This window comes from Mustela putorius, unplaced genomic scaffold, assembly GCF_011764305.1.
Source record: "Mustela putorius furo isolate JIRA1106 unplaced genomic scaffold, ASM1176430v1.1 tig00003845_pilon_pilon_pilon, whole genome shotgun sequence".
Taxonomy (NCBI): domain Eukaryota; kingdom Metazoa; phylum Chordata; class Mammalia; order Carnivora; family Mustelidae; genus Mustela; species Mustela putorius.
Window position 1 is genome coordinate 1,780,940 of NW_025421998.1, and position 26,468 is coordinate 1,807,407.

Genomic DNA, 26,468 nt, shown 5'->3' on the forward strand with positions numbered 1-26,468 from the left:
GTATGATTCTCTCTACTTTATGTATGAAACTTTCCATAATAATGCATAAAGGAGATAGATACATGTTGTGACATCTTTTCTGTCATCAGTCTTGATAAATATAATTTAATCTTGAACTACTTTAATTTCTTAATATTAAGTGATAATTTTATCTGGGGATTTTATTTTACATATCTATATTTTTTCTTTATTCCCAAGCCACATGAGAAAAATTGACAAAATTGTGTATATTTAAAGTGCACAGCATGCTTCTGTATCTTTGCTATTATGAATAATGCTACAGTGAATATAGGAGTCCAGATACCTTATGGAGGCACTGATTTTATTTTATTTGGATATATGTACCCAGAAATGGGATTGCTGGATCATAGGATAGTTCCATTTTAAATTTCTTTTCATAGGAGAGTTCCATTTTAGATTTGTTTTATTGAGGAATTTTCATAATGTTTTCTGTAATAGCTACACCAATTTACATTCCTATCAATATTGCTGAAGAGTTCCCTTTTTTCCATGACCTTGCCAATATTTGTTAGCTCTTATCTTTTTGATAATAGCTATCCTAACAAGGATGTGATAATATCTCACTGTGATATTTGATTTGCATTTCCCTGATGATTAGTAAAGTTGAGCATCTTTTCATGTAACTGTTGGTCTGTTGTTATTTCTTCTTTGGAAAAATATCTATTCAGGTTCTGTTTGCCCATTTTTAAATCAGATTACTTGATTTTTTGGTGCTACTTGGTTGTATGAGTTTCATATAAATTTTGGATTATTAACCCTTTATCAGAAACATGGTTTGCAAATACTTTCTCCCATTCTGTAGGTTGTCTTTTTCATTTCTGATTGTTCTCTTTGCTTCACAGAAGTCTTTTTAGTTTAATATAATTCCATTTGTCTATTTTTGCCTATGGTTTTGGTGTCATATCCAAAAATTATTGCCAAGGTCAGTGTAAAGGAGCTTTATCTTTATGTTTTCTTCTAGAAATTTTATGATTTAATATATTATATTTATTCCTTTAAACTATTTTGAGTTGATTTTTGTGTATAGTGTAAGATAGGGATCTATTCCATTTTTTTTGCATGTGGATATCTGTTTTTTTCAGCACCATTTATTGGACAGACTATCCATTACCATTCTGTGTTATTGGTACTCTTGTCAAAGATCAGTTGACCATATATGCATGGTTTTATTTGGGGGCTCTGTATTCTGTTTCATTGGTCCATTTGTCTGTTTTATGCCAGTACCACATACTGTTTTGATTACTGTAGCTTTGTAATATATTTTGAAATCAGGAAGTGTGATGTCTCCAGCTTTGTTCTCCTTACATTAGCTTTGGCTATTTGGGGTCTTTTGTGGTTTCATATAAATTTAAGATTATTTTTATAATTCCATAAAAAGTGCCATTGGGATTTTGATAGAAATTATGTTGAATCTTTAGATGGCTTTTGGTAGTGTTGATGTTTTAACAGTGTTCATTCTTCTAGTCCAAGAGCATGGGTTATCTTTCTATTTTATGTGTTTTCAGTTTCTTCCATCAGTGTCTATTTATAATTTTCATTGTATAGATCTTTTATCTTTTTGGTTAATATATTACACATGTATTTTTTAGAGATTTTATTTATTCGAGAGACAGAATTTATTCCTTTATTCATTTGAGAGACAAGTAGGGGGAGAGGGAAAAACAGACTCCCTGCTGAACTGGGAGGCTGATGTGAGGCTCAATCCTAGGACCTGGAGATCATGACCTGAGCTGAAAGCAAATGCTTAACTATCTGAGCCATTCAAGTCCCCCAGTATTTTGTTATTTTTGGTACTACTGTAAATGGGATTGCTTTCTTCATTTCTCTTTTATTTGATTTGTTGTTGGTATATAGAAACGCAACAGATTTTTAAAAAAATTATGTATTTATTTGAGTGAGGGAGGGAGAGAACAAAAGAGAGTATGAATGGGGGAGGGACAGAGGGAAAGAGAAAATCTCAGGCAGACTTACCCTTGAACACAAAACCCCCAAATGGGGCTTGACCACAACCTGGAGATCATGACCCGAGTGAAACCAAGAGTTGGAGACTCTACCGACTGAACCCCTGAGGCACCTCAGATGCAACAGATTTTTGTATAATGATTTTGTATTCTGAAATTTTACTAAATTTGTCTCACAGTTTTTTGATGGAGTCCTTAGGGTTTTCTCTATGTAAGATCACATCATTCAAAAACAGTTTTACTTCTTCCTTTCTGATTTGAATGCATTTTATTTCTTTTCCTTGCTTAATTGCTTTGGGTAGGTCTTCCAATACTATGTTGAATAGAAGTGGTGTGAGAGTAGGTACTATTGTTTTGTTCCTGATTTTAGAGGAAAAGCTTTTGGCTTTTCACCATTTCATATGGTGTTAGCTCTGGGTTTGGCATATATGGCCTTTATTATGTTGTGCTACATTCCCTCCATAGTCAATTTATTCAGAGTTTTTATTAGAAATGGATGTTGAATTTTGTCAGATGCTTTATCGGTATCTATTGAGATAGTCATATGATTTTTATCCTTCTCTTTATTGATGTGATATATCACATTGATTGATTTGTGGATGTTGAACCATCCTTTCATTCCTGGAATAAATCCCACTTGGTTATGGTGTATTAATGTTCTATTGAGGGCACCTGGATGGCTCAGTGGGTTAAAGCCTCTGCCTTTGGCTTGGGTCATGAACCCGGGGTCCTGGGATTGAGCCCCGTGTCGGGCTCTCTGCTCGGCGGGGAGCCTGCTTCCATTCCTCTCTTTGCCTGCCTCTCTGCCTACTTGTGATCTGTCTAATAAATAAATAAAATCTTAAAAAAAATATTCTATTGAATTTGGTTTGCTAATTTTTGCTGAAGACTTTTGTATCATTGGGGTTATTGACTTGCAATTTTCTTTTCTTATAGTGTCCTAGTTGGTTTTGGTTTCAGGGTAATGCTGACCTTGTAAAATGAGTTTAGTAGCATTCCCTCCTCTTCTATTTTTGGGAAGTATTTGAGAAGGGTTGATATTAGTTCTTCTTTAGGTATTTATAGTAGAATTCACCAGTAAAGCCATTTGGTCTTGGACTTTGTACTGTAGGTTGTTTTTGATTATTGATACAATCTCCTTATTAGTAATTGGTTGGTTCAGATTTTATATTTCTTCATGAATCATTCCTGGTAGGTCATATGTAGAAATTTATCTATTTATTATAGGTTGTCTCATTTGTTGTTGTATAATTGTTCATAATAGTCTTTTATATCCTTTGTATTTCTGTGGCATCAGTTGTAACTTGTCTTTCATTTCTGATTTTTCTTATTTGAGTTTTGTCTCTTTTTTCTTAATTATATAGCTAAAAATTGTTTTCTTAGTTTTTCATATTTACCTGTTCTGATTTTTGTTATTTCCTTCCATCTGCTAACTTTGGCCTTAGTTTGTTCTCCCTTTTTCTAGTTCCTTGAAGTGCAAAATTAGGTTGTTTGAGGTCTTTTTTCTCATTGTAGGTATTTTTCACTGTATAGTTCCATCTTAGAATGGCTTTTACTATATCTTACAAGTTTTGTTAAGTTGTATTTTCATTTTCATTTGTTTCAAGATTTTTTTTGGTTTATCTTTTGATTTCCTCTTTGACCCATTTTTTTTTTTTCAGGAGCATGTTTTTTAATCTCCATGTATTTGTGAATTTTCCAACTTTCTTCTTATAATTGATGTCTAGTTTAATACCTCCATGATCAGAAAAAGTGCTTGAGAAGGTTTCAATCTTCTTAAATTAATTAAGACTAGTTTTGCAGCATAACATACGATCTATTCTGGAGAAGGTTTCAGGTGTATCCTTGAGCAAAATGTGTATTTTGCTGCTGTTGGATGGATTGTTCTATAAATATCTGTTAAATCTATCTGGTTGAATGTGTAGTTTAAGTGCAATGATTTTGTATTGATTTTCTTTCTTTATTATCTATCCATTGTTGAGAGTAGGGTAGTCAACCCTACTGTTATTGTATTGCTATCTATTTCTCCCTGCATGTCTGTTAATATTTGCTTTAAATATTTAGTTGCTTCTATGTTAGGTTCATAAATATCTACAAATGTTATATCTTCTCATTGGATTAACTTTTTTATCATTATGTAATGCCGTTCTTTGTCTCTTATTGGAGTCTTTGGCTGAAAGTATATTTTACTTGATATAAGTATACCTACCCCTGCTTTCTTTTGGTTTCATTTGCATAGAATATTTTTTCTATTCCTTTATTTTCAGTCTCTGTACTTGAATCTTAAATAAATCTCTTGCAGGCAGCATGTAGTTGGGTCTTTTTTAAAAAGAAATCTGTTTAGCTATTATATGCTTTTGATTGAAGAATTTAGTGCATTTGCATTAAAGTAATTATTGATAAGTATGGACCTTACTGTGTCATTTTGTTAATTGTTTTCTGGTTGTTTTGTAACTGCTGTTTCTTCCTCTTTTGTTTTCTTTTATGATTTGATGATTTTCTGTGGTGCTATGCTTAGATTTCTTTCTCTTTTGTGTGTCTGCTCTAGGTTTTTGCTTTGTACTATCGTGAGGCTTATGTAAAACATCTTACAGTTATAATAGTCTATTTTACTTTTAATTTTTCAAAAAAATATTTATTTATTTATTTATTTATTTATTTGAGAGAGAGCACACAGGAGCAGAGGGGAAGGGAGGGAGAGTCCTAAGCAGACTATCGCTGAGCATGGAGCCTGATGTGGGGCTTGATCTCATGACTCTGAGATCACAACCTGAGCTGAAATCAAGAGTTGGACACTCAACTGACTATTCCACCCAAGTGCCTGTATAACAGTCTATTTTAAGCTGATAACAACCTAACTTGTGTTGTACAGAAAACTTCTGAATTTTTACATTCTCCCCTGACATTTTAAGGTTTTGATTTCATAGTTTACATTTTTTAATGTATCCATTAGGAAATTGCTGTGATTATGGGAATTCTTAATACTTTGGTCTTTTAACTTTGGTCTTTTAACTTTTAACTTTTTTTTTTTGTCTTTTAACTTTTATATTACAGTTATAGAAGTGACTTACCTACCACCACTACAACATTAGAGTATTCTGAATTTAACTATATATTTACCTTTTCTGGTGAGTTTTATACCTTGACATGTTTTCATGTAACTAATTAGCACTCTTTCATTTTATCCTGAAGAACTCCTTTTAACATAATTGTAAGGCTGGTCTAGTGGTTATGAAGTCCTCCAGCTTTTGTTCGTCTGGAAAATTCTTTTTTTTTTTTTTTTTAAAGATTTTATTTATTTATTTGACAGAGAGAGATAACAAGTAGGTAGAGAGGCAGGCTCCCTGCTGAGCAGAGAGCCCGATGCGGGACTCGATCCCAGGACCCTGAGATCATGACCTGAGCCGAAGGCAGCGGCTTAATGCACTGAGCCACCCAGGCACCCCGTCTGGAAAATTCTTTATCTCTAATTTGATTTGGAAGGATAACTCTTAGATAGAGTGTCTTTGGCTGGCAACATTTTTTATTTCAGCATTTTGAATATCTTATTCATTCCCTTCTGGCCTACATGGTTTTTGTAAAATCCACTGATAGCTTATGACAATTTTCTTGTATGCAACAAGTTGCTTTTCTTTTGCTGGCTTTCTTTGTCACCTTTGACAATTTAATTATAATGTGTCTGCATATGAATCTCCTTAGATTCATCTTATTTGGTACTTCTTGGGCTACCTGAATCTGGACATCTTGTTTTTTCTTTCAGATAAGGACAGTTTTGAGGCATTTCTTTAAATTTGCTTTTGCCTCTTCCTCTCTCTCTCTTCTTCTTCTGGGATCTCTTTAATGTGAATATTTTTCTTTTTGATGATGTCCCATAAGTCCTTTAAGCTATCTTCACTCTTTTTCCTCTTTGCTTCTCTGATTAGGTGTATTCCATTGCCTATCTTCTAACTTGCTGTTTTTTTCTTCCCGTTGATCTAGTCTGTGGTTGAGTGTCTCCAGGAAATTTTTCACTTTAGTTATTGTATTCTTCAGCTCTGTCATTTCTGTAGCACTTTTTGATATTCTCTGTTGAAATTGTCACTTTGTTCGTACATCACTCTTCTGGTCTTGGTGAGCATCTTTATGTTATTTTGAGCTCTCTATCAGATAAATAACTTATTTCTATTTCTGTCAGATGAGTTTCTGGAAATTTACCTTTTTCTCTTGTTTGGAACATATTCCTGTTTCTTCACTTTGATTCTTCATGTTGGTTTCTATATATTAGCTAAAACAGCCACCTTTCTCAGTCTTGACACCGGTCTTGTGTAGGAGATGACTCTCATCAGTCAATCTGGTCTGAGTGCCAGGTTCCCTCAGATCTTTATGATTGCCTTTGTTCTTTGTGGCTCCTCGTGGTTGGGGGTGTGCCAAGATCCATCTGTGTCCCCAGGGGAATGATAGCAGTTGGGACCTAGATGCATGTTGATCAGACAACAGCTGGGAAAGTATGCAGTCAAACCCTTCTGGGGAGAAAGGTGAAACACCTGGTGAGAGACAGGTGTTTGTGCCTTCTCCTTCTGCACTGAGCTGGGATGTATAGCCATGGAGTTTGCTCCTGAGCCTGTTTAAAAACTACCTCTTTGTCTGGTATAGCCCTGTGTCTGCAAAACCCATTGGCTATCAGAGTCAGGTGATCTGGGGGCCCATCCCTTGGGCAGTAGGTGCAAAGGCTGATGTGCCAGACATGTGTAGAAGCTCTTTCCAGAGAGACGCTGCTTACCTCATATTGGAGTGAGCATGAGTGTGACCCACTAGTTCTTTTGGGTTCCAGGAGGGATTGCAGTGAGCACCTACATATATATTAATTATAGTCCAAATCCTCAGGTAGCAGCTTGTAAAGTATGCAGTGAGACCCTTTGCAGGGAAAGACTGGGAGATGGATGGTTTACCTGATCCCTCTGTGCTGATCCCTGGAAAGATAGCTGTGGTTAGTGCTCCTGTGCCTGTCAACACCTTCTTTTTCTGTTTGTTATGGTCCAAAGGGACTCATGCATGTAAGCTCTGCTTGGTCTTACAGCTAGGTACTTTGGGGCCTGCTCCTCATGTGGGAGCCTTTAAAGTTGGGGCCCCAGATATGTGGTCCAAACCCTTCAGTCCTTGAGGAGAAGCTATGAGTTGGGGGTTCCCTCCTGAATATATGGTGTTGTGCCTGGAGTGGGGTTTAAACACCCATTTAGATGTGGGTATTTTCTCTATCACCAATGTATAGGAATCAAACAAATAGTTCTGGATTTCTCTCAGAGGGAATTGCTTCACGTGGCGCTGTACATTTGTCGTGTCTGTGGGAGAGGGACAATCCAGAAAGCTCCCATATTGTCATTTTGGTAAAAAACAAAACAAAACAAAAACTTCTTTAGTTTTTTTTATTAATTTAGTTGTTATAGATTGTTTTTTAAAAATTGTTTTATATGACAAGTATTCATTCATTCATTCATTCATTTTTATCAATGAGTGTTATTAAATTCTTCTCTAGATGCTGTGACTACAGCAGTGAATCAAATAGAAAAAAGTTCTGGAGCACAGATTTTGGTAGGAGAGGAGACAGAAAATAAATCAATAAACACATAGCTATATTATGTATCTTGTAATAAGTGCTACAGAGACAAATGTCAGGGGGATTCAAAGTGAGAAGTGAGAGTGCTCTTTTACAAGTGTTCTCTGGGGAAGGTCTTTCTGGTAAGGAGATGTTTGAGTGCAGATTTGGAGGATGTGAGAGAGTGTGAGATGTGTGGATATATGGCGTGAAATGGAGGGAGAGCATTCCAGCTGCCTGGAGAAGCAAGCAAAGGCCCCGAGGTACCTCTTTTTGATCTTTCTAAAGTGAGATATGCAGGACATTTCAGCTAATAGCTGATGGCTGTTTCATGTGTCCTCTCTCTGGTTGATACCATAGGATATGGAGACAGATACATGTAGCACCTGAAATAATCTTTTCCATTTAACAGTAAGTGCCAGGACTGGAAGAGAGCAGGAGAAATTATTGTGTTCTTTCGATTTTTGCTGATGGTCTCCCCGCCCAAAAAAAAGGAAAGAGAAAAGAAAAAGTAATACCTTCACTTTCTTTTTGTAATCTTAAAAAGCACTGTTAGGTTACATAATCATATTGTTTATGATCAAAAATTTTAGTTGGGGCACCTGGGTGGCTCAGTTGATTCAGTATCTGCCTTCAGCTCAGGTCATGATCCCAGGGTCCTGGGAGCTAGTTCTGCACTGGGCTCCCTGCTCAGCGGGGAGCCCGATTCTCCTCTCTCCTTGCTCCTCCCTCCCTCCCCTGCTCATGCTCTCTCTCTCTCTTTCTCTCTCTCTCTTTCTGTCAAATAAATAAATAAATAAAATCTTTAGAAATAATTTTTAGTCATCATTTATATATATATGTATACACACACATATATGAAAAATGTCAACAGCATCTAGAGAAACACTATTTTATTTTACTTTGTTATTGTTTTGTATAGAACAAGAGTAACATATATGAATGGAGCTGGGAGGCAAGATTAAATCAGTGAATCAGGCTCAGGCATTAAGGAGTAAGAGTCATGGAGGAATGGCAAATTGAGAATTTGTTTCCCTGTATAAAGGGAAGAGCTGTTATTAACTCTAATTGATTGTTGTGTGGGCCTAGTTTTGAACTATTTTATGATTTTTCAAGAAATTTGCATTTTATGTGCTATCTCCTGCTTTTTAAAAATGTTGGAAACTACATGAAGACATTTCAGGACCCTCTTCAGGACAGACAGAACATTCATGCAGTGGGATCTTGCCCTCAAGTTACCAGTTTAAAACGTTTTGGGATATAAGATCATGAATAATTTTTATTGCTTCCTTTTCAAGTACTATCGATCTCATAGTAATAAATTGCTCAAGATTTCTGGCTGCAAACATGTCATTTTACTCTTCTCTCCTTGCATGATGCTGCTATGTCCATTCTTCTCATTTTAGGATATGGCCAGACAGGCCCACTGTCTCAGCGAGCTGGTTATGATGCTGTTGCCTCTGCTGTTTCTGGTCTGATGCATATCACAGGGCCTGAGGTAGGTATCATTCTTTAGAATATTAATAAATTTCCCCCCTGTTTATTCTAAAGGGATTTTCTTATTCACTAACCTATAAGGTTAAATTTGAGTTAATTTTAGAAAGGAACTAGGGAAAGTGAAATCTTACTGAAAATGGAAGTGTTTATTACAAATGTACTTGAGGTTAAATGTCAATGTGACTCCATGGAAGAATAGCAATTTTTTTTATGTACTATTTGTTTTGGGGGTACAGGTCTGTGAATCATCAGTCTTACACAACTCACAGCATTCACCATAGTACATACCCTCCCCAGTGTCCATCACCCAGCCACCCTATCCCTACCCCCACCCCCAGAAGCCTTCAGTTTGTTTCCTCAGATCAAGAGTCTCTTATGGTTTGAATTTGTCTTCCTTCCCAGTCCCATCTTGTTTCATTTTTCTCTCCCTTCCCCCACAAAACCCCCTGCCCTGCCTCTGAAATTCCTCATATCAGAGGGATTATATGAATAATTGTCTTTCTCTGATTGACTTATTTCGCTTAAGCATAATACCCTCTAGTTCCATTCACTTCATTACAAGTGGCAAGATTTCTTTTTTGATGGCTGCATAGTATTCCATTGTATATATATACCACATCTTCTTGATCCATTCATCTGTTGATGGACATCTAGGCTCTTTCCATAGTTTGGCTATTGTGAACATTGCTGCTGAAAACATTCGGGTGCATGTGCCCCTTTGGATCACTACATTTGTATCTTTAGGGTAAATACCCAGTAGTACAATTGCTGGGTTGTAGGGTAGCTCTGGAAAATAATAATTTTTTTTTTTTTTAAGCAAGAAGCAACAGACCAATTGATGAGCACTTGATCTGTTTTTGTATTATAATTTTGCATTTGTATTTAATTACTCAAGCTTGGTATAGGCCCTGGGTGTGACTTATGAATATTCTTTCTGTGAAGTGGAATAGTTGACTAGACCAGATGGCAGATGCCCATTTCTGTCAGAGTACCTTCATGTGGCATATGTACTCAGTGGAGGGTCTCTTTCCCTCTGCAATATTAATAAGTGGTTATGTACGTTAACATTTGTTACTTAAGGCCTTAGGGGGAGTTGTGTCTGATTGTTGCATACATTAGGTTCTGACAGTGGGGGAATTATTTGATTTTATAGCAATCTTTCTTTTTTGTTAGAAATTTCCTAGAAAGTATACAGATGGCTAAAATGTGTTATCTTAGATGGAGGACTCTTAGAAAATGGACTCTTTGAGAAAACAGTAAGAATGGCATGAAAGTTAAAGGAAAGTGTGAGAGCCTAATAAATAAAAATAATGAAAGGCATCCATTCTCAAAACAGCTCGGACTGGTAGGTGTAAAAACTTTTTCCACTTAGGTATTCCTTCCCTGAATTGCTTGCATCAGTGATTTCTTTAGGGAACACAGTTGCAGTTCTGGGATGAGTGGAGGCAAAGTGACCTCGAGTTTTAACTTCTTTTTGTTAATTTTAAAGCAGCTGGTGGGATTTCAGTGACCTGAGATATAGGTATTTGTACTTTCATTGTCTGTTTCATTTTCATATGTCTAGGAAAAGAGATGTATGACCTTTCCTTAAAATATTTAAGGATACCAGATTTCTTCCCATTCTCTGAGGGAATGGAGCATGGATCTCTTTCTTTGCTCTATCCCACAGAAGTGCTTATGTGTGTAAGACAGGATTGTTGAAAGTGCTGAGTTCAGCCATGAATATGTGAAAAGATCTTGGGCTGTTAAAGTTGCACATTCACATGTTAAAATGAATTAACTCAGAAATCCCTGCTGTGAAGGGTTACTGTGGTTCCTTTACTGTGTGAACCTCTGCTCTGACAAGGTTAACCACACAGTGCATGCTCGACCTTGTCATTTGTCAGACACTCACAGGCCCTCTCTCTTCTATTGTTTGTACTACTGGTAGATGATGAGAGCATTGACTGAGTGCTCACTAGGTGCCCAGCACTACTTTATACACTTTACATGTGTTAAGTAAACTGCACTTCTGTACACCATGTTTCTTCCACGTGGACACACCCTTACGTCTTAAATCATCGATCCAGTGACGGGTCATTGCACATACTCCTTCTGTATGCTGGGAACTGGCAGGCACTTGGCGATACAGCGGGTGATGGGGTAGGCACAATCCTTAAGTAGAGAAAACAAACATTAACAGAAAGTAAACAGTAGATACAAATAAAAAGAACTCTGAAAAAGGGCTTGGTATACTATTAACATATGTCTCAGTGTGCCTCAGACCATTAACATACTTCCAAAGTTCTCTGCAAAATGCAGTCTGACAATCAGGGATAAAAGCAGAAATGAGGAGAATTGGGCCATGTCAGGAGTTGCCCTTAATAGCACTCCCTGTTAGATAAACCATAAGGGACTCTTAATCTCAGGAAGCAAACTGAAGGCTGCTGGCGGGGGGGAGGGGTAGGGTTGCTGGGTGATGGACACTGGGGAGGGTATGTGCTGTGGTGAGTGCTGTGAATTGTTTAAGACTGATGATTCATAGACCTGTACCCCTGGGGCAAATGATACATTATATGTCAAAAAAAAAAAAAAATAGAACTCCCTGTTATCAGCAATGCATTCTGTGTCATGGCAGAGGAGGGGCTACTTCTGAAAGCCCTGGCTACCATCACAGGTGCATTATTGTCAGTTATATCGTGCTGTTTGTGAAATTTTATCGATACGAATACACAGCTGTGTATTTGTGCTGTAGCATAACTCCATTTTGTTAGATGACTGATGGGAACCCAGGCTTCTCCGTCATTTATCGTTATCTGGAGGCTTCACCATATCACCCTGTACGGTGCAGCCTGACCTTGCCAGGATGGAGGGTCAGAGAGGGCTTCTCTGAGAACCAGATGTTTAAGGTGGGACCCAGTTAATCATTAGGTTGGTGACCAGAGGACCTCGCCATGCATGGTGTTTAACTGCTGGGGAGTCTGGTAGGTTTGAGGAGCCAAGGAATGCCAGTGTCACTGGGTTGTTGTGAGCTGGCAAAGAAGGGAGAAAATTAGGTTGGAGACGTAGGATGTGGGAGCTGGACTTACTATTTAGGGACTTACTATATCACTGAATATTTCGATAAGAAGAGATGACGTATTAGTATACACATACATTTTTTTTTTAGCGATGATCTAATATATTCTTTTTTTAAAAAAGATTTTATTTATTTATTTGACAGAGAGAGAGAGATCACAAGTAGGCAGAGACACAGGCAGAGAAAAAGGGGGAAAGCAGGCTTCCCACTCAGCAGAGATCCCAATGCGGGGCTCAATCCCGGGACCCTGAAACCATGACCCGAAGGCAGAGGCTCAACCCTCTGAGCCACGCAGGCGCCCCTGATGATCTAACATATTCTGCCTTGAAAATGAGTGATAGTCCCAGAGTATAGGTAGTATTTTGATTAAAAAAACTCTCAAAATGCATGTTTTTTTAAAAATAATGGGATAATATTGCCTTTTTTATCCCAGAAGGGCAGCATCTAAGTATATAATATATGATCAAATTTGTGAAAGCAGTCTTTATGATGAAATTTAAGCAAACTAGTGACAGTTGACTTCCAGTGAATCTAAAATCTAGCCTTTTAGGTTAGGTATGCAGTGGTATAGTCAGATGAGATTCACATTTGATTTGGGGAAAGAGAGAACATAACACAGGCCTACATTCTGCTAGACCCATGCTTGATCCTCACACTGATCCTTCCAGGGCTATTGATAAATTGGTATTGATAGGTATTAATAAATTCTGTAACTAAATCTTAAAAGCTTAGATAACTTGTCCAGGTTGCTGCCTTGGTATACGAAGTGCTGAGGGCAGACTTTGAACTCAGGTTTGCTCTACTCCTTAAACTCTGATGCCTCGATCCACTCTCCCTACTGCCTGCAGAATGAATCCTGATTTTTATTGTATTTGCATCTTGCTTATGCATGCTACATGATATGATGCATTACAGTCAGTGAACCAACCATTTGGTGGCGTGAGAAAGCACTCAATTAAGAGTCTGGGGGCGTGGCTCTATCTAATTACTCTTGTGTAATGCTTACTGGCTGTCTAAACTTCTCCCCAGGAGAATATGTGCCTTGTAGGAGTCTTTGCTTGGTCGCTGCTGTATCTCTATGCCTAGACCAGTCTGGAACTTAGTCAGCACTTGACAAATTCATGTTGGATGAAGGAATAAATGCATACCTGGCATTGTGCTAATTGATCTTGAGCATATATAGCTTCTCTGTGTTTTAGTGAAGTGCATCTGGAAGTGATACAAACTTTCTCTTCAAGATACGGTAATATGCAAATAAAATATCTTTTATAAGACATAAAAGCACACAATTGTGTATAATGCAAGATGCTACACAAAATAATCAGCCAGGGCTGGGTATATCTGCAGATTTCTCAGCTCCACTCTTGTGGGCTTTAACCCAGATCAGTAATGCGTATTTAATGATGGCTTCAAATGCTTCTGATGGAGATGGTTTGTGGGTAACTCTTAGAAACACTATGAGAGGTGTTATTATTGAAAACCCCTTTGCATTAAAGGAGGTAGCAGATATTCTTGATAGTCTCTAACAGAAGTTAATGACATATTAAGGTCTATATATTATGATCTTCTGCTTCAAATAAAGTATTTTTTCATATGCATGGCTCAGTGCTAACCAGTTATTACTCAAAGCAAGTATCTATCTATCTGTCTAGCTATCTCATTTTTTTTTTTTTAATGCATAAGGAATTTGGAGAGGGGATTGGGAAGGAAATCAAGGAGTATGAGATTGTGGAAAGTAAATGACTGATAAATATGTAATATGTATTCTAAGTAATAAGTCATTAAGCATTAAGAAAGTTATATTCGTCAATTGATGAACAATGATGTATTGACTTTATGGGTATAGTTCCCCATTGACGGCTTCTTAAACTAAGACAACAGAGTTTGCTGCATTGATTACTCTTTCTTTCATGAACTCTTTCTCAGCAAGTGATGCTGCTTGATAGCATTTTACCAGAGTTCATAGTTTGAGAGTCAGTACTCTCAAACAATGCCATTGTTTTATCAGCTAAGTTTATGTCCTATTCTAAATCTATTTTAGTCATTTCGGCAGTCTTCACAGCATGGTCATCAGGAGTAGATTCCACTTTTTTGCTCACGCATCAGAAGCAACTCCTTGTCTGTTAAAGTTTTTTTTTTTTTTTCATGAGATTGCAGGAATTCAATCACATCTCCATGCTCTAGTAGTAGCCTCAGATATCACCGATCACAGATCACCAGAACAAATAGAGAATGAAAACTTTTGGAATATTGCGAGAATTACCAAAATGTGACACAGAGACATAGCAAATGCTATTGGAAAAATGGTGCAGACAGACTTCCTTGATGTAGGGTTGCCACAGACCTTTAAAAAATACAATATTTGTGAAGTGCAGTAAAGCTAATTGCATTAAAACAAAGTATGCTTATAACTAGAGATATGGCTCCTCTTAAACCCACACACGTAAACACATATTTTCCTTTTTAAAAATTCGACTGTATTTGATCATTGGTTAAAATATATGCTTCTTGACATTATTTTTATAAAACTAGTGCCTAGTGCATTAGTTTGTACTCATTAACTTTACAAGGATTGTGAGTTCTTAGGTTCATCAAGCATATTTTCTTATTTTATGACTCATGTCAGGATAATATGTTTCCTTGATCTTAATCTAATTCATTAATTACGAATATTAATGTATTAATAAAAGAAGTTAGGGGTGCCTGGGTGGCTTAGTGGGTTAAACTTCTGCCTTCAGCTCCGGTCATGATCTCTGGGTCCTGGGATCAAGCCCCGCACCTGGCTCTCTGCATAGCAGGGAGCCTGCTTCCCTCTCTCTCTCTCTCTCTGCCTGCCACTCTGCCTACTTGTGATCTTTGTCAAATAAATGAACAAAATCTTAAAAAAAAAAGAAGTTAAATAGTCCATATTAAATAAACAACTTGCCCTTAATTCATGTACCGTTGTAAGGTGACACTGCTTAAACATAGCTGATCATTGATTTGTCAGAGTTAATGGTGAAGTAACTTGTAAGTTTTATTTATATTTTATTTTAAATTAAAGTAATTGATTTTATAAATAATAAATACTCATTATAAAAGGTTAGTTTGTGACCACTAAAACAGCCCTTCAAGAAATATTAAAGGGGACTCTCTGAGGGCAAAAAGGAGTTCAAATGTGGCAAAGACAAGACAGGATATTACTTGCTTTTTCATTGTTTCTGGAGAAAATCTCCAGAAACAATGAAAAAGCAAGTAATAAAATGATAATAAATGTATATCTATCAATAATTACTTTGAATGTAAATGGTTTAGGTGGTCCAATCGAAAGACATTGGGTGTCAGAATGGATATAAAAAACAAGACCTATCTTTATGCTACCTATAAGAGATTCATTTTAGATCTAAAGATACCTGCAGATTGATAATAAGGGAATAAGAAATATTTATCACGAAAATGGTATCAAAACAAAGCCAGAGTAGCAATGCTTATACCGCACAAACTAGTCTTTAAAACAGAACCTGTAAAAAGAGACAAAGAAGGGCATTATATGATCATAAAGGGAACAATCTGACAAGAAGATATAACAATTGTAAATATTTATATTCCCAACACGGGAGCACCCAAGTATATATAAAACAATTAATTACAAGCATAAAGGAACTAACTGATGATAACACAATAATAGTAGGGGACTTTAATACCCCACTTACACCAGTGGCTAGATCATCTAAGCAATGTAAACAAGGAAACAGTGGGTTTGAATGACACACTGGACCAGATGGACATAACAGATTTATTGAGAACATTCTATCATAAAACAACAGAACATACATTCTTTTCATGGATACACAGGCGTTCTCCAGAATATATCACATATTATGTCACAAAACAGTCCTCAATAAATACAGAAAGATTGAAGTAATACTATGTGTCTCTTCTGACCACAGTGCTATGAAACTAGAAGTCAACCATGAGAAAAAAAAAACCTGGAAAGACCCAAAGACATGGAGGTTAAATAACATGCTACTAAACAATGAATGGGTCAACTAGGGAAGGGAAGAAGAAATTAAAAATACATGGAAACAAATGAAACTGAAAACACAATGATCCCAAACCTTTGGGATGCAGCAAAAGTGGTCTTAAGAAGGAAGTATATAGAAATACAGGCCTACCTCAGGAAGCAAGAAAGATCGCTCAAATTCAACCAAACCTTACACCAAAAAGAGTAGAAAAAGAACAATGAATGAAACCTAAAACCAGCAAGAGGAAGGAAGTAATAAAAATTAGACCATAAATAAATGATAAGGAAACTGAAAAGAAAAAAAGAAAAGAACAGGGCTGCCTGGGTGTCTGAGTTGGTTAAGCATATGCCTTTCCATATGGAAAGGGTCCTGGGATTGAGCCCTGCATCAGGCTCCCTACTTCTCCCTCTCCCTTTGCTGCTCCCCCTCCTTGTGCTCTTTCACATGCTTTCTATCTCAAACAAATAAATAAATAAAATCTTTAAGAAAAAAAAAAAAGAGCACACTGTTTTCCAAACAGTTGGCTGTACCAACTTGCATTCCCACCAACAGTGTAAGAGGGTTCCCCTTTCTCCACATCCTCTCCAACACTTGTTGTTTCCTGTCTTATTGATTTTGGCCGTTCTAACTGGTATAAGGTAGTATCTCAATGTGGTTTTGATTTGAATCTCCCTGATGGCTAATGATGATGAACATTTTTTCATGTGTCTGTTAGCCATTTGTATGTCTTCTTTGGGGAAGTGTCTGTTCATGTCTTCTGCCCATTTTTTGACATGATTATCTGTTTTGTGTGTGTTGAGTTTGAGGAGTTCTTTATAGATCTTGGATATCAGCCCTTTTTCTGTAGTGTCATTTGCGAATATCTTCTCCCATTCCACGGGTTGCCTCTTTGTTTTGTTGACTCTTTCCTTTGATGTGCCGAGGCTTTTGATCTTGATGAGGTCCCAAAAGTTCATTTTTGCTTTTGTTTCCTTTGCCTTTGGAGACATGCCTTGAAAGAGGTTGATGTGGCTGATGTCAATAGAAGAAGGGCCATATGTACCCCAATGTTCATAGCAGCAATGGCCACAATCGCTAAACTGTGGAAAGAGCCAAGATGCCCTTCAGCAGATGAATGGATAAAGAAGATATGGTCCATATATACAATGGAATATTATGCCTCCATCAGAAAGGATGAATACCCAACTTTTGTATCAACATGGACAGGACTGGAAGAGATTATGCCAAGTGAAATAAGTCAAGCAGAGAGTCAATTTTCATATGGTTTCACTTACTTGTGGAGCATAAGGAATTAAATGGAGCACATTAGGAGCAGGGCAGGAAAAGTGAATTGGGGGAAATTTGAGGGGGGAGATGAACCATAAGAGACTGTGGACTCTGAGAAATGAACTGAGGGTTTTGGAGGGGAGGGAGGTGGGGGGTTAGTTGATCCTGATGGTAGATATTAAGGAAGGCATGTATTGCATGGAGCAGTGGGTAGGGTGCATAAACAATGAATCTTGGAACACTGAAAAAAGATTAAATTAAATTAAAAAACCCAGAACAGATAAATTAAACCAGCAGCATTGAAAAATCAATAAAATTGATAAACTTCTAACTAGACTTATCAAAAAGAAAATGACCCAAATAAAATCACAAATGCAAAAGGAGAAATAACAATGAACACTGCAGAAATACAAACAATTATAAGAGAATATTATCAAAAACTACATGCCAACAAATTAGGCAACCTTGAAGAAAAGGACAAACTTCTGGAAACATATAAACTACCAATGAAACAGGAAGAAACAGAAAACTTGAACAGACTGATAAACAGCAAAGAAATTGAGTGAGTCATCAGAAGACTACAAACAAACAAAAACCCAGATAGTTTTACAGGCAAATTCTACCAAACATTTAAAGAAGATTTAGTGGGGTACCTGGGTGGCTTAGTTGGCTAAGTGTCCAACTCTTGATTTTAGCTCAGATCATGATCTAGTCTTGTGAGATTGAGCCCTGTTGTCAGGGTCTGAACTCAGTGCAGATTAAGATTCTCTTAATCTTAATGCAGATTAAGATTCTCTTTCTCTTTCTCCCTCTCCCCCTCTCTTCTGCTTACAAGTTCTCTCACTTTAAAAAAAAAAAAGGAAAGAAAGAAGAGTTAGTATTTATTCTTTTCAGACTATTCTAAAAAATAGAAAAGGAAGGAAAATTTCCAAACTCATTATTTGAGGCCAGCATTACCCAGATACCAAAACAAGATAAAGACTGCACTAAAAAAAGAGAACTACAGGCCAGTATCCCTAATGAACAGGGATGCCAAAATACTCAATAAAATACTAGCAAATTGAATCCAATAATATGTTAAAAGAATCATTCGGCATGATCAATTCAATAGATGCAGAAAAAAAAAAGTTGACAAAATACAACATCCATTCATACTAAAGACCCTCATCAAAGTTGTTTTAGAGGGAACATACCTTAACATAATAAAGGCCATATATGAAAAACGCTCAGCTAATATCATCCTCTGCAGTCAGGAGAAAAACAGGGATGTCCACTTTCAACCCTGCTACTTAACATAGCATTGGCACAGCAATCAGGCAGCAAAAAGAAAAGGCATCCAGATTGTCAAGGAAGAACTAAAACTTCCACTGTTTGCAGGATGACATGATACTATACCTAGAAAACCCAAAAGGATCCCCCCAAAGTTTGCTGGAACTGATAAATGAATTCAGTAAATTTGCTGGATGCAGAATCTGCATTTCTATACACCAATAATAAAGCAGCATAAAGAGAAATTAAGATATTAACCCTATTTACTACACCCAAAACAGTAAGATACCTAGGGATAAATCTAACCAAAGAGGTGAAAGACCCGTACTCTGAAAACTATAGAATACTGATGAAAGAAATTCAAGATGACTCAAAGAAATGAAAGAGCATTTCATGCTTATGGATCAGAAGAACAAATATTGTTAAAATGTGTATACTACCCAAAGCAATCTACACATTTTATGCAATCCCTATAAAAAAATCAACAGCATTTTCCACAAAGCTAGAACAAAAAATCCTAAAATTTGTATGGAGTCACAGAAGACCCCGAATAGCCAAAGCAACCTTGAAAAAGAAAGCAAAGCTCAAGGCATCATGATTCCAGATTTCAGCCTGTATTACAAAGCTCTAGTGATCAAAACAGGATGGTGCTGGCACAAAAACAGACACATAGATAATGGAACATAATAGAAAACCTAGAAATGAACCCACAATTATATGGTCAATTAATCTTGGACAAAACAGGAAAGCAAATCCAATGGAAAAAAGACCATGTCTTCAACAATTAGTGCAGGGAAAACTGGATAGCCACATGCAAAAGAATGAAACTGGACCACTTTCTTACACCATACACAAAAATAAATTCAAAATGAATCAAAGCCTTAAATGTGAGGTCTGAAACCATAAAAATCCTAGAAGAGAACACAGGCAGTCACCTCCTTGACATCAGGCATAGCAGCTTCATTTTAGGTATGTCTTCGGAGGCAAGGGGAATAAACTGTTGAGCCTGCATCAAGATAAAAGGTTCTGCACAGTGATGGAAACAATCCAACAAAACTAAAAGGCAACCTTTGGAGTGGGAGAAGATTTTCATAAATGACATAGCCAATAAAGGGTTAGTATTGAAAATCTACAAAGAACCTATAAAACCCAACACCCCCCAAAACCAAATAATCTGGTTAAGAAGTGGGCAGAAGACATAAATAGACATTTTTTTCCAAAGAAGACATCCAGATGGCCAACAGACACATGGAAAAAGTCTCACCATCACTGATCATCAGGGAAATGCAAATCAAAACTACAATGAGACGTTACCTCACACCTGTCAGAAGGGTTAAAATGAAAAATGCAAGGAACAACAAATATCGTTGAGGATGTGGAGGAAGATGAACCCTCTTGCACTGTTGGTGAGATTGCAAACTGGTGCAGCCACTCTGGAAAACAGTAGGGAGTTTCCTCAAGAATTTAGAAATAGAACTACCCTACCATCCAGCAATTGCACTACTAGGTATTTACCCAAAGGGGAAAAAAAGTACAAAATTACTACCTCAAAGGGGTGCATAGACCCCAACATTTATAGCAATATCATCTATAATAGCCAAACTATGGATACAGCCCAAGTGTTCATTGATGGATGAATGGGTAAAGAAGAGGTGGTATGTGTGTGTGTGTGTGTGTGTGTGTGTGTGTGTGTGTGTGTGTAAATATATATATAGTGGAATATTACCCTGTCATAAAAGGGATGGAGTCTTGCCATTTGCAATAACATGGATGGGGCTAGAGAGTAAATGCTAAGTGAAAAAAGTTAGTCAGAGGAAGGCAAACACCATATGATGTCACTTATATGTGGAATTTAAGAAATTAAAGAAATGAACAAAGTGGGAAAAAAAGAGAGAGAGAGAGAGCCAATCCAAGAAACAGACACTTAACTGTGGAGAACAAAATGATGGTTACCAGAAAGGAGGTGGGAGGGGGGAGGGATATGTTGAATAGATAGTGGAGATTAAGGAGGTTGCTTGTGATGAGCCCTTGGTGTTATATATAAGTGTTTTATCAACCTATTGTATACCTGAAACTAATAATACACTGTATATTAACTGATTGGAATTTAAATAAAAGTTTTAAAAAAGAAGTTAAGCAATGCAGGAAATAATGGATAAGAAGACAACAATTTTACCACTCAGAAGTTACTAGTAGTAATATTTGGTGAGCATCATTCCAGACATCTGTTTATGCTTTATAAGTGGACATAGTCACAGGGCATAATGACGGGAAATAATTTCATAACAAGATCACAATATATCTTGATCATAATATTCTTGTTAATTTAAAGCAAATAAGTATTAAGCTTAGTTGAATTTAACAGGGGAATAATAAACTGAAGTGAAATGGAAGGCATTGCTCAATTTAGCAAAGTGTTTCTTTATAAAAATAATTGTTTGTAATAGATCCTTTCAAGGTTGAGACAAGAGATGATGAAAACCTTTAAATTGATGCTGGAGCGATTTCATGCTTTGTTAACTACCTTCATGTTCAATTTTAAACAATATGTGTTGATTTCAAGCTATGAGTAGTTATTAGCACTCTTACATTTCTTCCGTCTATCTCCCTTTTGTCACTTCCTAATTCTTGCCGATGAGTAGTTTTACTTAGTCAAAGTTTAGTTAGTATTTATACTTTAGTACTTTTACTCACTTATCCTATCTCTATTACCAGCCCTAAGCCAAGTCAAGTTCCATAGCCCTGAAGATCTGGACTGCAACAGTCACTTCCCCAACTTGGAGCTGCTTGAGGAATGGGTCGAGGGTGAAGAAAAGGTGTGGGATGAGGCCAAGTCTTGCAGGACTGCAACCTTTACTGGGGTTTCGTGTTGCTGTTTTTCTTAGACCCCAACAAATACACTGTGCTAGGTCAGCTTCAGCCAGCTAAGGGTGAATGGAACTCCCATATGTATGGACAAGGATCCTGGTGGCACTTTTTGCCTTGGTTCTGGACCTTAGACTTTCTCCTTTAAGGTTATTATTATTATTTTTGAAGATTTTATTTATTTGAGAGAGAGAGACAGAGTGTGAGAGCACAAGCTGGGGTTGGGGGAGGGGTGAGGAGGGAGGAGCAGAAGGAGAGGGAGAAGGATGGAGAAAGAATCTCAAGCAGACTTTGGGTTAATTTGGTTAATCTGCTGCGGGGCTTGCTATCACAACCCTGAGATCATGACCTGAGCTGAAACCCACCAAGTCCAGTGCTTAACCAGCTGAGCCACCCAGGCTCCCCTCCTATAATGATATATATATATTTTTTAAAGTATTTATCATAGTTTTATTGATTTGTAATCCAAACTAAAATCATTTTAATTTTCTACTAGTGATGATTATTCTTTTTTTTGATGATGATTATTTTTTTTTTTTGTCTGCCAAGTTCTTCCTTTATTTTTTTATTTTTATTTATTTATTTTTTTTTTAAATTTTTTATTTTTTATAAACATATATTTTTATCCCCAGGGGTACAGGTCTGTGAATCACCAGGTTTACACACTTCACAGCACTCACCAAATCACATACCCTCCCCAATGTCCATAATCCCACCCCCTTCTCCCAAACCCCCTCCCCCCGGCAACCCTCAGTTTGTTTTGTGAGATTAAGAGTCACTTATGGTTTGTCTCCCTCCCAATCCCATCTTGTTTCATTTCTTCTTCTTCTACCCACTTAAGCCTCCATGTTGCATCACCACTTCCTCATATCAGCTTTTGCACAGCAAAGGAAACAGTTAACAAAATCAAAAGACAACTGACAGAATGGGAGAAGATATTTGCAAACGACATATCAGATAAAGGACTAGTGTCCAGAATCTATAAAGAACTTAGCAAACTCAACACCCAAAGAACAAATAATCCAATCAAGAAATGGGCAGAAGACATGAACAGACATTTCTGCAAAGAAGACATCCAGATGGCGAACAGACACATGAAAAAGTGCTCCATATCACTCGGCATCAGGGAAATACAAATCAAAACCACAATGAGATATCACCTCACACCAGTCAGAATGGCTAATATCAACAAGTCAGGAAATGACAGATGCTGGCGAGGATGCGGAGAAAGGGGAACCCTCCTACACTGTTGGTGGGAATGCAAGCTGGTGCAGCCACTCTGGAAAACAGCATGGAGGTTCCTCAAAATGTTGAAAATAGAACTGCCCTATGACCCAGCAATTGCACTATTGGGTATTTACCCTAAAGATACAAATGTAGTGATCCAAAGGGACACATGCACCCGAATGTTTATAGCAGCAATGTCCACAATAGCCAAACTATGGAAAGAACCTAGATGTCCATCAACAGATGAATGGATCAAGAAGATGTGGTATATATACACAATGGAATACTATGCAGCCATCAAAAGAAATGAAATCTTGCCATTTGCAGCAACATGGATGGAACTAGAGCGTATCATGCTTAGCGAAATAAGTCAAGCAGAGAAAGACAACTATAATGATATATTTTTAAATTTTTCTCAGAGTTTTTATTTTTTGTTTTCCCTTTCATTGCGCTTTTTTCCTCTTAAGAGATTTTTCATCTGGATTCTCAGGATTTGGTCAAATAACCTATCTTTCCTTAATACTGTGTGGGCAAGGAAGGAGAAGGGAGGAGTTATACCTCATGGGTGCATCTCAGTCTTTGGCTCTTTTCATCTTTTCATGGCCTCTCCCATTCAGCGTTACCACATAAGTTTTCCCCAATCCGTAGTTTTATTATAATAAATGTTTTGGGATAGCATCCAGAAAATGGGAGATGTTTTTTGAGACACAGCAAATGTTAGTAAGAATTTTCAAATATTATTACTACAGAAGTTATAAATAATAATTCTCAAGGTACTGAATTTTTAGAATTAAGACATATCATTCCTCTCATTTCCTAACATCTCTCAGAAATATAGCATATCAGAAGGATTTGATTTATGAAAACTTATGAAAGCTAATGAATGTTGTAATTGTGGTAAGGAACTGTAGTTTGGAAACAGTGATGTCATCTTGATCCGTATCAGAGCAGTTGTGTGTTAAAGGCAAAGAGCATGGACTTGGGAGTCACAGAGAGTTTGAATGCAGGCTCTGCTCTTTCTTATGTAAGTAACTTTAGACAAGCTGCTAGCACCCTCCATTTCTTCATCTGTAAAATGGTAGTAATGTACCTGTTTGTCATGGTTGTCATTAAGTTTACACCTACTTTGTGTCTAAATAAGAACATGTGCTCAATAAATGGAATAGTTGAATTAATGTCCTACTAAGTAGAGTTCAATCCCAAAAGGGCAACAACCCTTTTAGCTTGTCCACCCATTTCCCTAAGATTTCCAATTTCTTTCCAATGCCTTATCCTTCTTTATTTTTCTTCATAGCACTTCCCATCATGTGTGAAATTATATTTCATTCTTACCAGTTTATCATTTACTGTCTGTTTTCACCTTTAAAATATAAGCTCTGTGAGGTCAGGGTCATGTTACTTTACTGCCCGAATCTATGACAATGCATGGAACATAGTGGGCACTCACATATTGGTTGACTGGATGTAGATATACTTTTACATGCATTAAAACAACTAGATCCTAAGTCAGTTCAGTGACACTGCCAATAAGTTTAGAGAAAAGAGGTCATCCTGTTTTTTTCCCTTGTGTGTAGCTGATTTGTTGGTTGACTTACTGACTATCCAATTTACTTTAATTAGTTTAAATAGAATTGGATTTATTTATTTATTAATTTATATAAAATTTTTTAAAAAAGATTTTATTTATTTATCTGAGAGGGAGAGAGAGAGAGAGAGTGAGCAAGAGCACAAATGTAGTGGGAGGGAGAAGCAGATTCCCCACTGAGCAGGGAGCCCACTGCAGGGCTTGGGTCCCAGGACTCTGGGATCATGACCTGAGCTGAAGGCAGATGCTTAAACTGACTGAGCCACTCATGCGCCCCTATCATTTAATTTCTGAAGTGCTATTTATTTATTTTAGAGAGCTCAAGAGACTGTGAGTGGAGGAAGGGGTAGAAGGAGAGGGAAAGAGAGAGAATCTCAAGTAAATGCCTTGCTAAACATTGCTGAATGCCTTGCTAAACATGGAGCTGAACAACCCAGGGCTTGATTTTATGACCTTGAGATCATGACCCTGAGATCATGACCTGAGCTTAAATCAAGAGTTGGATGTTTAACTGACTGAGCCACCTAGGCCCCTAGTGTTAATGACTCACATTAACACTACTGATATTTATTATTGAAGCTTATTTGATATTTTAGCTGTTATTCCATAGAATGTATTTGACAATGTAGTTTCGGTTTGTTTTTCTCACATTTGACCCCTAAATGGAGCTAAACACAAAGAAAGACAGGGTCATCTGTGAAATTAATGAAAGAATGCAAAAATTCTCAAATTCCTCAAAAACAGATTTCAAATAAGTGATTTCACACACATGCATGCATATACACTCACACAATCCCAGTTTTTCAAGAAATGAACTATGGTTCTTTGGGGGAGGAAAGGACTCAACTATTTCAGATAAGTGTTTTCTTTCAGAGAAAGCATTTTGTTTTGGAAGGATTATGTCTTATTCTGAAATATCTAATGCTTGCTAAAAATTTCTTTATAGTATGAAAAGTCGTGCAGTTTCCTATAGTTTAATATGTTGAATTTATTATCTATCACTGTTCCCTTTTCTGTAACTCAGATGCTTTTAAAAATGTACCTGTTCTTTTTTCTAGAAAACTCCTTTTTCTTTTTTTTAAATTAATTTATTTATTTTCAGAAAAACAGTATTCATTATTTTTTCACCACACCCAGTGCTCCATGCAATCCGTGCCCTCTATAATACCCACCACCTGGTACCCCAACCTCCCACCCCCTGCCACTTCAAACCTTTTTCAAAAATTTAATAAATGTATGTTTAATGATACTTTAGTTTTCATAGGATAAAAACCAAATATTTGCTTTAAACTTTGAAAGAGAGTAGTAATAGGGATGTCCTTCAGTTTGAACTTATCCATAAATTGCAGTGGAAAAGAACAATAGGAGGTTTAGATAAGGTGATTAATTAATTAATTTTATATTTTTAGAGGGGGGGAGGGCAGAGGAGGAAGAAGAGAGATAATCTTTTTTTGTTTTTTTTTTTTTCTTTTTTAAAAGATTTTATTTATTCATTTGTCAGAGAAAGGGAGAGAGAGATGGTGGAAGACAGAAGGAGAAGCAGGCTCCTTGGGAGCCTGATGTGGGACTCGATCCCAGGCCCTTGGGATCAGGAGCTGAAGGCAGAAGCTTAACCGACTGAGCCACGCAGGAGCCCCCCAAGAGAGAGAATCTTTTTTTTTTTTTTTAAAGATTTTATTTATTTATTGACAGAGAGAAATTACAAGTAGATGGAGAGGCAGGCAGAGAGAGAGGGGGGAAGCAAGGTCCCTGCTGAGCAGAGAACCCGACGCGGGCCTCGATCCCAGGACCCTGAGATCATGACCTGAGCCGAAGGCAGTGGCTTAACCCGCTGAGCCACCCAGGCGCCCAAGAGAGAGAATCTTAAATAGGCTCCATCTCACAATGCTGAGATCATGACCTGAGTCCAGATCAATGGCCAGATGCTTGACTGACTGAGCCACCCAGGGACCCCAAGATACGATTTTTTTTGCTTCATTCCATGAAAGAGTCAAAAAAGAAACAGGCTGAATAGTCTACTTATAATCTGTAGGTTTGTATATTTTCTCTTATTCATAATCTCATTTTCCCTTGACATTTCCTTTTGACCATCAGTCTAAGATTATCTCATCTAAAAAGCTGTATGTTGGGATTACCTAGACTG

General features: G+C 37.1%; 1 protein-coding gene across 2 annotated transcripts in view; it reads left to right on the forward strand.

Moving 5' to 3' along the window:
- The window catches only part of SUGCT (succinyl-CoA:glutarate-CoA transferase), a 799,797-nt gene that overhangs the window by 104,007 nt on the left and 669,322 nt on the right, over nucleotides 1-26,468 (forward strand). For both annotated transcript variants that reach the window (XM_004739352.3, XM_045089530.1), the window contains exon 7: nucleotides 8,961-9,052. In XM_004739352.3, coding sequence (XP_004739409.1) covers nucleotides 8,961-9,052 — 92 coding nt within the window. The remainder of the gene's footprint in view (nucleotides 1-8,960; nucleotides 9,053-26,468) is intronic.